This window comes from Ochotona curzoniae, unplaced genomic scaffold (genome assembly GCF_017591425.1).
Source record: "Ochotona curzoniae isolate NIBS_2020 unplaced genomic scaffold, NIBS_Ocur_1.0 scaffold_4701, whole genome shotgun sequence".
Classification (NCBI taxonomy): Eukaryota; Metazoa; Chordata; class Mammalia; order Lagomorpha; family Ochotonidae; genus Ochotona; species Ochotona curzoniae.
Window position 1 is genome coordinate 7365850 of NW_024467122.1, and position 12484 is coordinate 7378333.

At 45.5% G+C, this 12484-nt stretch overlaps 1 protein-coding gene across 1 annotated transcript in view; it reads right to left on the reverse strand.

The window, feature by feature from the left end:
* The window catches only part of CERS3 (ceramide synthase 3), a 65173-nt gene that overhangs the window by 17921 nt on the left and 34768 nt on the right, over positions 1 to 12484 (reverse strand). The window contains exons 8-10 of the mRNA XM_040969188.1: positions 10685 to 10813; positions 8925 to 9031; positions 1133 to 1286 (exon numbers count right to left, since the gene is read on the reverse strand). Of these exons, the coding sequence (XP_040825122.1) occupies positions 1133 to 1286; positions 8925 to 9031; positions 10685 to 10813 (390 nt within the window). The remainder of the gene's footprint in view (positions 1 to 1132; positions 1287 to 8924; positions 9032 to 10684; positions 10814 to 12484) is intronic.

The following is a 12484-nucleotide window of genomic DNA, read 5'->3' on the forward strand; positions in this document are numbered from 1 at the left end:
TGGGCCCGTCATTATTGTCACTCATGAGTTTAACCAGGAATGGTCGTCCCATGGGGACAGGAGCTCCAGGAGGCGGGGACAGGCTCAGCCCAGCACCCTGCCCTCCTGCCAGCCAAAGATGTGTGACTTGTCCAACTGCTTAAATTCCTTCTCTCAATTGTTTAAACTCTGATCAGTTGCTTGGCCACAAAATAACTTTTTCAGAGATTACAGAAAACACTATTTCAAATTTTTATGCACAAGATCTAGAGGTAATAAGAGAATTTTTTTTACATAGTCCCAACTTTAAGGCAAAGCACCAATGCTCAAGAAACAAGCTCACATCAGTACTTTGGGTGAAAAGACAAAGTTCAGAACTTGATCCTTTTATTCCAGAATAATCTAGAAGTAAACCAATTTCCAGATCCCTCTAGATCCAGGAGCTAAAAGAAGGCGAAACCCCAGAGGTCAACATGAAAGTTTCATTTACTCTGTGAACTCTTCAGTGACCTCTGGGGCACACTTACTAAAGTAGGAAAAGGGTTTAATCCAAGTTGATGAATAAATGAGCTTGTCAGACTAACCAGCAGAACATCTGCCCCAGCCACATCATCGTGCCCAGGTGATGGAACCCACGTTGCACACAGCAGCAGCCCTTGGCAGTGGGCCAGCAGTGATCTCCAACTTCTAAGAGGCTCAGCTGAAACCACCCCAGGGCACGGGTTCAAGATAAAGACGGGGTGTGATGATCTTTAAACCTGGCTAAGGTTCAACTCAAACTGTGGCTCAACAAACTTTCCATCTACCACCCCCTACCACCCAGTCATTTCCTCCTTCAGGACTTCTGTCCCAGGTCTCTGGAGCCCTGCCCACCGACTGCCAGCCAGGGAGTGTCCCTGGTGACTGACCACATGGGGGCTGCTTCCCTGAGGTTACTGACCTTTTGTTGTTCTCCCTGTGAGCTGATTTGGAAGTCACATCAAAAACTGATCTCAAACAAACAAATGAAAGAGCATCTGACACTGTTTCCACCTGACCATTATCCAGGGAAGAAGCTGTTTCTTGGTTTAAGCAGTGATGGCTGTGAACACGGCCCTGCCTGCGCCTCACTTGGAGTCCGGAGTTGAACCGGACAGGTGGAGATTGGTCTTACCTTCATGAATATGCATCTCTTGAGCATCTTCAGGATGTAGTAGCCCCAGTAAAGGTGAAGGGCCTGTAGCACTATGAGCTGCAGGTTGAGGAAGATGTATGAGAAGAAAGGCTTGAGGTAGTGCAGGGGGATAACCAGCGTGCAGTACAGGATCCTAGGACACAAAGAGCAGGGTCGCATCAGAGCCGAGACACGTGGGAGTCGCCAACACGGAGACAACTACTTTCTCTCCCAAGGCATACAACAGTTATTTCATTTAAGACATTTTTTAAAAGATTTATCTTATTTTTGCTTGAAAGTTATATTCTACTCAGCTTTACCCCAAAACATTAGATGTTGCTAAAACCACTGGATATGAGCAGCCCTTTCCCAATCACTTTGGAAGTGGGTGCTCCTAAATGTGAGATGATTATATAAAAGGGTAAATTAAAGGATCCTAAACTCCAGGTGTACATTAAAAAGTTTTAAACAATTATCGCTTATTTGCCAAAGCTATAATGACTGATAAGGCCACCAGTAACTGAGGAATGGAGAGTTTCAGTGAATTCCCAGCCAATATTAGGTGGGTTTAAAACCCACTCATTTAAAGACAAAACCATCTTAATTTGCAGTATTTACAGTGACCTAAAACTCTCCCCACACCAGCTTAGCAGTTCATTTCCAGTCCCAGTTTTTGTTCAACAACGATATGAACTCTAAAGAAAAAACACATCAGCCACTTCTCCATTTTATTTAAGCAAAACTCTTCCATCCAAAATGTAACGGCTTCAAAGATTTCTTTTAGAAATTTTTCATCCCCACATACTGTCATCTAACAGGAGTCACATGGTCCATGTCATCTTGACCCTCATGTGTGGAAGGACAGGTCACAGGTTGCAACCTCCTCTGTCACCTAGTATGGAGCCAGCAAGTGGCAGGTAGCAACCACCACCAAAATTAACTGATGCCCAGACAGCACACCCATTAAGGTGTGTGGCAGTGTTCCAACAATACTTCATTGAACAAGAGCAGGCAGAACACTGGAGTTTGCCGACCCTGTTACCTGTTATCCTACAGAATCATTGCACAGAAGTCTGTTCAAAGATATGTCATGGTTGTCCTAACCTCTTACCAATACACATTTCAGTTGCTTTAAAGTTTTCATTATAAAGAACATTATAATATTTATAAGGACATGCTGATAGGATTGCTTGACTATCCCCCAGGAGTAGCTAAAATTCTGAGTCAAAAATTAAGTTCATTCTGCATTTTAGAATATAATGGTAGAATAATTTCTAGTGACATAGTATCAGCCTATATTCTTGCACCCAATAGATAAAAATATACTGACTCCCTCAGATCTCACCCAAGGCAGAATTGTGTCTATCTCTATCTAAAAATAACTCTGTTGTGTCTAAGTTTTTATTTCCTAAGCAGTGATTATATAAATATAGAATTATATGTATATATTACATGTAATTGGTTTATTTTTATTTTGGGGAACTGTTTTCTCATGATATGTGTCCATTTTTCTACTGAGTCATTTAATTTTTCTATTGGTTTGTGAGTTCATAAGTAACCGTGTATATTTCAAAATCATTAAACATCATTGCACAAGCTGATACTTCCTTTTAACCTGTAATCAAATCTGCCAACTGTTTCCTCTATAAACTTCTCTTTTGGTGGGCATTTGGTCTCGTGGCTAGGCCCCTCTTTGTGATGCCTGCTCATCCCACAACACAGTGTGTACATTCAAGTCCCAGCTGTGCTCTCAGCTACACCTTCCTGCTAACATACACCTTGGGAGGGAGCACGTGATGGCTCTAAGTAGACGGGTCCCTGCCCCGCACGTGGCAGAAAGGATGAGCTCTGGATCCCAGGATCCGCCTGGTTCAACATTTGCTGTTGTAGGCATTTGAGGAGTGTAACAATGGCTGCGAGCTCTGTTTTTCTGCCTCTCTGATACATCAAATTAAGACACTAACGTCCTTTCATCCCCATCAACATGCAGACATGTTTTTCTGGATCTCCTTAAAATCCTGGTTCTACTATTCTCAGTTTGTGGCATTCTCTGTGTATTTTATCACTTGTAAAATGGAAGAAGACCTTACTCCATAAACACTTATTGAACATCTACCCAAGTGCTCCATGACACTGGGAAAGCAGTCAGAATACAGCAATGAAAAAGAGATCAAAACTTGCCCACTAGTAAAACATCCCTCGGGCACCCACAGTCACAGGGGAGGCCTGTTCGCCATTCTAGCTTGCTGGAATGGCAATGCTACAACATTCTTCCCCTTTTCAATAGAAACTGCTGTCCTCCATCCAGTCAAGGGCCCCACGGCAAAAGTCTCCATGCTTTTCTGGTCACCCCCAAATTTGCAAATTTCCTCAATACTTCTGGCTGCCAATGTCTTGATGGTGACTGGTGTGACCTCATCCTACCTTGCAACAACAGTTACTTGTGTGACCTGGCTCCTCACTGGTAGTTATGCTCCTGAGGGCAGTGTCCATGACCCACAGTTATCTCCATGTTGCCTGACCCAGCCCCAGGCCTTGCCCCTCATTAGGTCCTTTGCTGCAGATTTGCCAATGTCAAAATACAGATGCAAAAGACAGACACATACTCACATACTCAAAAATATCCTCTTAGCACAGTCTACCAGAGAATGTTCATAGTCAGAGAAGACCAGGAAAGGGCAGGACTCCCTGTAGGAGACTGAACTGTAACTGTCTGGCTCCTGCAAGTTGGAGGGAGGGCAAAGGGGAGAGGCCTCCAGCAGGAGGGGATTTTGTTCTCCAACCTTAGAAGCCCTCTGGAAAATTCTAGAAGCGAAGAGACCAGTGTGGCAGGGAAGGTTGATGTAAGAGCAGGTGTGAGAGGGGAAAGGTATCTCCAGTAGGCTTTGCATGTGAAGGTCCGGACACAGCCTTCATTGTAAGAGCAACAGGAAGCTCTCTGCCTGCCTTAGAAAGTGAGGCCATATACTGGGATGGAGTCATCAGAGCTGGGTATTCAGCCTGCCACCACCAGCTTCTTGCCTTGGAAGCTGCCTAAGTCACTGCACCTTAGTGCCTTTGTGGGACTAATTATAGCCGTCAGACTGGGGGTAGGCATCCATCAAATGGAGCCCTCAAGGTGGAAGGAGCAGCCCTGGATGCACGCGTCTCTCAGATCTTCAAACCTCTGGACAGACAGACGAGGCCTCCGACATGCGCTCTCACCCCGTGAGGCATGGCTCCGGCCCTCCCCAGGAATTTCAGCAAGTCTCTCCCCTCTCCAAGACTCAGTTTTTTCCAGCAGATAAGGAAACCCCCATATGCCTCAGAGCTAATGTAGCTGACCAATGCTCAAAGCTTGGCCCAGCAGGTACTCAGAAAGCCCTCTTACTACCCTGACCACAGGAGGCTTTTTGCTCCCAGCCCTTCCCCACTACAAAGTACTTGGACTCATCACACACACACACACAGAGAGAGAGAGAGAGAGAGATGAAAAAGTGATCATGGCAAAATGACAACAGCAAAGGGCACAGGCCAAGGTTCCCTTACACATGTCTGGAATTTTCCTGTAAGCTTGACATTATTTCTCAAATAATAAAAGAACTGGACTGAATCACACACCAGGTCTCTCACCCTAAACCTGCATGGTCTGAAGGAGGGTGTGTACTGTAGTTGGTTGTGTCCCTTTCCAAGTGTGGGTACTCCCCCAAGGGCTCGCACAGAACACGGCCATGAGCACACCCTGCCAATTTCTCTCCACCTCATCAGGTGTACAACTGGAAAGTCTAGTTCCAAGATACACATCTGGCACTTCAAGGGAGTGGCCCCATCTTCAGCAGGGGCCCTCTCACATTGCACAAGCCCCTGTCTCTGTGCTGGCAGCGCCTGGGCTTTGAGCCTGCCATCGTCCCATCAGACCTGTGCTCTGCCCTCTAATCATCCTCAGACAAGGCCTGGCCCTCTGTAGATGAAAACTCCCACTGTGTGCATATCCCTTCTCCACCAGTAAGTCTCAGGCAAGAGCACATGTGATGCCTTCAGTGGTCTTTCAGTAGAGTTCACTCTCCTTTCTGCTAGCCATTCTAAGTAATTACATGGTCTCACTGCCACAAAGTTCTCATTCAGACAAGGGCCACGAAGGATCCCATTGTTCTCCCCTAGCGACACTGAGATCTCCAAGCAGAGACCTGAAGTCTGTGAACCAGCCATGGAGAATATGCTGACCACAAACACAGGTTCCAGGGAGGTGGGGAAGCTGGTTCTAATCTATTAGTCACACGGATGGAAGCAGTTTATTTTTCTCCCTTTGCAACATTCAAGAAACTCAAGTCAATATTTATACTCTACAAATATATGAATCATAGGTAAATTCAAAAATCTCTTATACTGCCGCTACCACTCCTCTTGTCTTCAGCATCCTCAGCTGTGATGAACCAATATCGAAGCAAGCAGTGGGGTGGCCACATGCAGACTGCAGTTGCAACAGACACCCAATTGTGGGCTGAGCCACAAACCAGTGCCCTTCCCTTCCCCTCAGGCTGACCAGCCTGAACAAAGTCAGTTCCTTCTCTTGCTACTTGTGAGAAAACTGTGCCACCAGAACAGCTGACTGGTCCTTGGGTCTTTCTGGCCTAATGATCCATTGGTGATTTCTGAATAATGTTCAGTGGAGTTATACATCCAGTGACGCAAAAATACAGAAGACATTGTTTGAAAACGATAGCTGAGAGTAAGTGTGGAAAGCACAAGGCTGCAAGATAAATGGTGCTGAATGAAAATGCGAACAAGTGATGTTTAAGCACCAATTAAATAAAAGCACTCTGGGTCAACCCCAGCATGCATTTTTGCTCAATGCTCGTGAGACAGTGTTTAGAACAACAGTGTATTTAACTCTGCTGACAATAAGACTATCAGAAACAGGAGGAAAAGAGCGAGAAGGCACAGGTGCAGAGATGTGGCAGGGACACATTGGAGCTGGTGTTCAGCTCAGTGGCTGACAAACTCTTGTCCTACATTGCAGTACCTGATTCAATCCCCAGCGCCAGCTCCTGACAGCAGCTTCCAGCCAATGCTGACTGGGAAGCAGCAGCGATGGCTCTGGTCACTGGGTTCCTGCCACACGCATGGAAGAATTGACTCCTGGCTCTAACTCCACTCAGGCACTGGAGCAGTAAACCAGTGGCCAGGAGTTCTCTCTCATGCTCTCTTTTACTTCCTTTATCCCTCTCTCCCTCCATCTCAAATAAATTTAAAGCAATAAAGATAAAAATGAAAAAAGGTTCATAAGGGAAAGCAAATGAAATGAAAACAATAGAAAGGAAGGGACAAGTGTGACATACAGACTCCAATCCCCAAAGCTTCCAGACAAATCCCAGTTAGCTTTCTCCCTACCCTACATCTCATTATGAAATGCACAACCAAAGCCACTGAAACAAAGAACAGAGAGGCTAGCCTGTAATCCACCCCACAGCATTGACAGAACACCTAAATCCTGAAATAGGTCAGCTGAGTCACCTTCCAATTGTACTTACTGTCTGTCTGTGGTTTGTTCAACAGTGAATCCCCAAGAAGTTCTGGACTGAATAAAACACCCTTGGAAAATGAATCCATAGAATTATGAGTCTGGTACAGAAACCTGGAGCCAGACTGACAACAAGGAACTAAACCTCCACCTCGAGCTGCACTGAGAGGACACAGGAAGATGTGGTTAGAGCCAAGTACTGTGGGCTTTAATGCATGTCTGCAGACTCTGGCGAAACTGCTCCTATCAAGAAACAGAAGCAAACTCTCCTTTTCTTACACATGAATCTGAGGTTGGACCTCCAAAGCTGGGTTACCACAGGAGATCCATTGTCTGCCTGGATTTCTCCTGAGAAGCACCACCCTGAAACATGGCCTCCATGTCAAGAGGAGGCCACCTCAAATGTGGGGCAGCCGAGGGCCAGCAGAGATCTCCATGCAGCTCACCTTCCTCGGACTACTCAACTCCATGACTGGGGAAAGTTGAACAAAAATCCCAACTCCAGCATCCTAAGGGAAAGCCTTCCAGAACCACCAGAGGTGGTGACAACCAATACATGCTGTTGCTTTCAGAAAGAGCTCTGCTAAGATGGCCTGGGGGAAATGTTGATTCTCTCCAACATGTTTCTTGTACAGCTTGTGAAACAAGTATCTCTTGGTACATTTCCAAAGGATTATACAAGAAAAAATGCAAAAGAAGGCTTACGTGATCCTCAAAACTTAAGATGCTTCTTCTTGGGCCTTTTACAGCAAGAGACTACCCACTGCCATGCTAAGTCATGGAGCCTTCCAATGGTCCATGACACACAACAGACCCTGGGGACATGTAGTGTGTGAGGAGGTGGGCACTGCCAGGCCAGTGGTGGGCTCACCTGTGAAGGTCACACTAGAAAGCTACACTCTATTACTATCCACGTGTCACTACTTATGCAATACTTGTTACCATACAACATTACAACTTCACAGTCATGCATGTCAAGCTAAAGTGGACAGACAGTAACATGATCTACCAGCAAAAGAATGCATCTTAGACATGTATTGTAGACTGGATTCTATATTGAAATCCAATTTCTGGTCTATTCATTAACCATGTTAGTAACTTCAGTAGTGAGAGATGGCATTTCCTGACCCCTTCCAGTGTCTCAGACATATTTCTAAAGTATCCTGCATTGCCTCCATGAGATCTCATATGACCCTTATTTCTAATTTGCAGGTGAGAAGCTGAGGCAAAAAGAGATGCTCTGACCTAGCCAAGATCACACTGGGTGGAAACAGCGCTGGGATGTGAATTCAGGCCTGACTCTTGCCCTGATGAACTGAGCCATGGCACGAGGTTTTTGCTCTCGAGAAAATGCCTCATGGGGCATGAAAGACACACCCAGGCTGATGAAGGTAATTGTCACAGGAGGTGACATTCTAGCCCACAGCAAAGCAAAATCAATGGATTGAGTCAAAGCATATCAACAGGACTCCCTGACTGTCCTTAAGACGTGCAGTCACTGAGAACAAACTGTCTATGGAGTGGCACTTCTCTGGTTTGTTGTGTAGACAGGAGCCAGGATACAACAAGGACCCAACCCACAGTTCGGCATTCCATTAGTGGGTGTAATTACAGGAACACACAGAACATGCCTCTCTTTTTAGAAACCTGGGACTTGGCCAATTACTCTTCATAGGGTACCTGGAAAAGCTGCACAAAGCAAGATGCACACTCAACAACCAAGATACTGGAAAGCTCCTGGACCACAAAACCCTCCATCTCCCCTTGAAAGAAAACTTCTTTCATACGAGAGCATTTTGTTCTGTGTATCTATAAAAAGGTTCAGGGCCCAGCACAGTAGCCTAGCAGCTAAAGTTATTGCCTTGCACATATCAGGATCCCATATGGGCACTGGTTCTAATCCCAGTAGCCCCACTTTCCATTCAGCTCCCTGCTTGTGGCCTGGGAAAGCAGTCAAGGATGGCCTAAGACCTTGGGACCCTGCACCTGCATGGGAGACCCAGAAGAAGCTCCTGGTTTCGAATAAGCACAACTCTGGATGTTGTGGCTGCTTGAGGAGTAAATCAATGGATGGAAGACCTTTTGTCTCTCTTCCTCCCTGTATATCTGATTTTCCAATAAAAATAAAATAAATCTTTATTTTAAAAAAGGCTTGGGAAGATTCCTTTGCCTCAGCAGAATACAGAGTAAGCAACCGGAGATCAACCTAAGCCAAGAGAGTGGTCTGACTGTAACACCACACTTGACACCCAGGCACACTGACCCAGGCAGGCACAGTGCCTGCCCACTTACCAGAAGGGGAAGACAATGAAACGGCTGATGAAAAACAGGGCAGAAAAGATGAAGAATAAGGTGTTGCACGTTTGGTTCCAACCGGCGTAGGAAAACATCTTAGCTGACTGAAAAGAAAGAAACTGCATTAGGCAAAGTGATAGTGGCATGAACTTTCAACATTAACTATGCATAAATAAAGTGATGGTTGCCAGGCATTCATTTCAAAAACAGTCTGTGAAGAAGGGCGAAGTGTAAACAGGCCACTGGGTCATCCAAGACTGGCCTTAGTGACAACCGCCAAGCTGGACAGCTCCATCCTACTGCCCCCCTCATCTTGTCACGTGTTGGAGGTTTGCAGTTAACACACTGTTGTTCTAAAAAGATGTCAAAGTGATTATAATACTCCTGGCTTTTAAAAGCACTCTAAGTTAGCATACAACAGCCTTCAAATGCATTTCATTGGGTCATTTGTTTAATATCTCCATCAGTGGAGAAGACAGCTGGGTCCAAAGCTGGGACTGCTGCAATCAGCGTGGCTACGGCAGAGCAGATCATGAGCAGCCTCGCTCCCTCACCCGACAAGCACTGGACACACACCAAAGGCAGCCAAACCAGAGGTCTCAGAAACAGCAGCCAAGAACACCGTTCTGACATCAGGGCCAATGTGGTTACAGAGATATGATCAGAGAAGGAGGTCATTAGAGCAGGGACAGCAGCACTCACAGTGGCTCACAGAGCGGCAGACCAAGGCCTCCTGCTCAGCCACTGGTTGCCCTAGGACACACTGGAGAATCCCGACCTCCAGAACGGAATTTACAGGGCTAATTATGATTACATGCGGGGTAAGAGCACGGGTCTTTCCACAGAGAACATTCCCACAGTGGCCAGATGCTTGGAAAGGGCCTCAAACACTTCTGGTTACTTCCTGAGCACAGTTTGGCAAGCTGCAGTCTGCCCCCAAGGCTGAAGCTGGCTGGTCCCTGAGAATGGGTTGCACATTTTTAAGGGGGTTTAAAGAAAAGAAAACACAAGGAACACGGAAGGGATCACACACAGCCCACAAACTAGATTTACTATCTGGCTCTCTACCAAAAAGTTCACTGATCTCAGATCCAGAAGAACAAAATTCTATTAAACTTAATCTCTTCCATATCAACCTATTTTCTATTATTAGTCCCTCAAGGAGCGATTCTGAATGTGAAATGGGTCAGCATCACTTTCCCTGGACTCATTAATGAGTGCATTTGAATGCTTCTGGGGCATGCTGCTCTGAGTCCAGCAGGAGATTCTTCAGTGACAAAGACCATTGAATCACAACTTCGTGCACAATGTGAACTAACAATGGAAGAAAGGAACTGGGCTGGAACAGGACCCCTGAAGGCAGGTGAACACTTACAGGCTAACTCAAGCACTGATCAAAACAAGCAGACGGTGCTGTCCAACCTTGAGAATCCCTAACACTATAAACCCAGGTTTTCCTTTTAAAGTTTAGAACCTTGCTTCTTTAGGCGTCTCTACTTGCTGATGTCCCTGCTAGCACCTGCAAGCACCTTTCTCTGTGGACTCTCCCAGACTAACCTCCTTCTCAGAAACACCGAAGAGCTCTGAGAATTAAAATGGACAGCTTCCTTTTTTTTTTTTTAATTAATCCTGAAGGATCTGGGAACCTGGAGACATTCTCTGGGTTTGTGCACATTCAGGACTAAGTTGCTCTCCGACCACTCCCTCTGGGAGCTGGCGGAGACGTGCTTCTGAGAGTTGTAATGGAGCATGCGTACCTCCAGCCAAACGTCAGCCACGTCGTGCACGAACATCACAAGGGTCCCACTGCGCACGTAGTTAGCACACCACGAGAAGCTCATCAGACTAATGGCGGCCAGGTGGTGGATGACGTGTGCTAGGAAGTCCTAAATAACCAGGCAGAAACGGTAGGCATTAAGCAAATGGAGACATTTCCCTGTCACTGGAAGAGCAATAATACCAACAACAGACATCTCATGCTTTGATTCTTAAAAAAAAAAATCTGGGTCTCGGTGCAGTGGGCTGGTGGCCAAAGTCTTTGCCTTGCATACACCAGGATCCCATTTGAGGACTGGTTCATATCCTGACTGCTCCACTTGCCTTCCAGCTCCCTGTTTGTGACCTGGGAAAGCAGTAGCTGATAGCCTGAAGCCTGGGATCCTGCACCCAAATGGGAGACGCAGAAGAATCTCCTGGCTCCTGGCTTCAGATCAGCTCAACTCCGGCTGTTGCAGCCACATGGGGAGTGAAACAGCAGATGGAAAAGCATTCTCTCTCTGTCTCCTCTGTAAAGCTGACTTTCCAGTAATAAAAAAAAATCTTTAAAAAAAACCTCTAAGAATAACAAGTACTGGCAAAAATGTGGAGAAACTGGAAGCCTTACACACAATAAAAAAAAAAATCTTTAAAAAAAACTCTAAGAATAACAAGTGCTGGCAAAAATGTGGAGAAACTGGAAGCCTTACACAATAAAAAAAAAAATCTTTTAAAAAAACTCTAAGAATAACAAGTGCTGGCAAAAATGTGGAGAAACTGGAAGCCTTACACACTGCTGGTAGAAACATAAAACACAGGGCTACCACACGGCCCATACTCCCAGAGATGAAAAACAGGTTTCAATAAGAAGCTGTGTCATAAAGGCCAAATGGAAGAAACTACTCAAATTTCTGTGAACCAATAAATGGTTATGTGCAATGTAATCTGCCCACACAATGACCAGTAATCAGCAATAAAAAGGAACTCAGCTCTGACATGGGCTGCAACATGCATGCACTTTGAAAAGACACAGTAAGTGAAACAGGGAGACACAAAAGACCACATGTGGTCTGATTCCCACGTACAGCCAGTCCACAGAGACACAGAGCAGGTTAGAGGTAGGCCAGCGTTTGGGGAGATTGGGAGAAGTGACGGTGACATTCGAGGGGACAGGGATTCTTCCGGAGGTGATGAAAACATCACAAAAATTATTGTGGTGATGATTGTATTAAAAACCACTTAATTGCATATTTTAGATGATTGAATTAAAAATTTCTGTTTCCTAGCAAACAAATTAGAACAGAAAATACGATACCAATAACAACAGTTCAATGTGTTGAGCACTTGGCATATCAGGCAGTGTTTTTGTGGATTAAGTTGCTCCCAAGGCATCCATGTGTTGGCTGTTGGACAGCCCCTGCACATGTCACAGAGTGGAGAAGGCAGCAAGTCCCACCCGGCCAATGGGGCTCCACCTCACACCACGTTAATATATCCAAAGTTACACAGCTATAAAACTTATTTGTTTATACTGAATTTTCAACTACTGTGAAATAGATGTGGTATAAGTACATGATCAACCTCCCTGTCTATGAAGACTTCCTAAAAATGAGTATTTTCAGTACCAGTCTTTGAGAAAAAGACTCAAGCAACTCAGTTTTGCTGTATTGTTAGACTGAGGTGGCGACAATTAATGTGTGGGACTCACATCTCTCAGATCCTCTCCCAGTATGCTGTCACACACAGGGTCTTTGTGTTCCCATGTAAAATGCTCAGCTGACCAGCTGAGTAAGTGAGCTCAA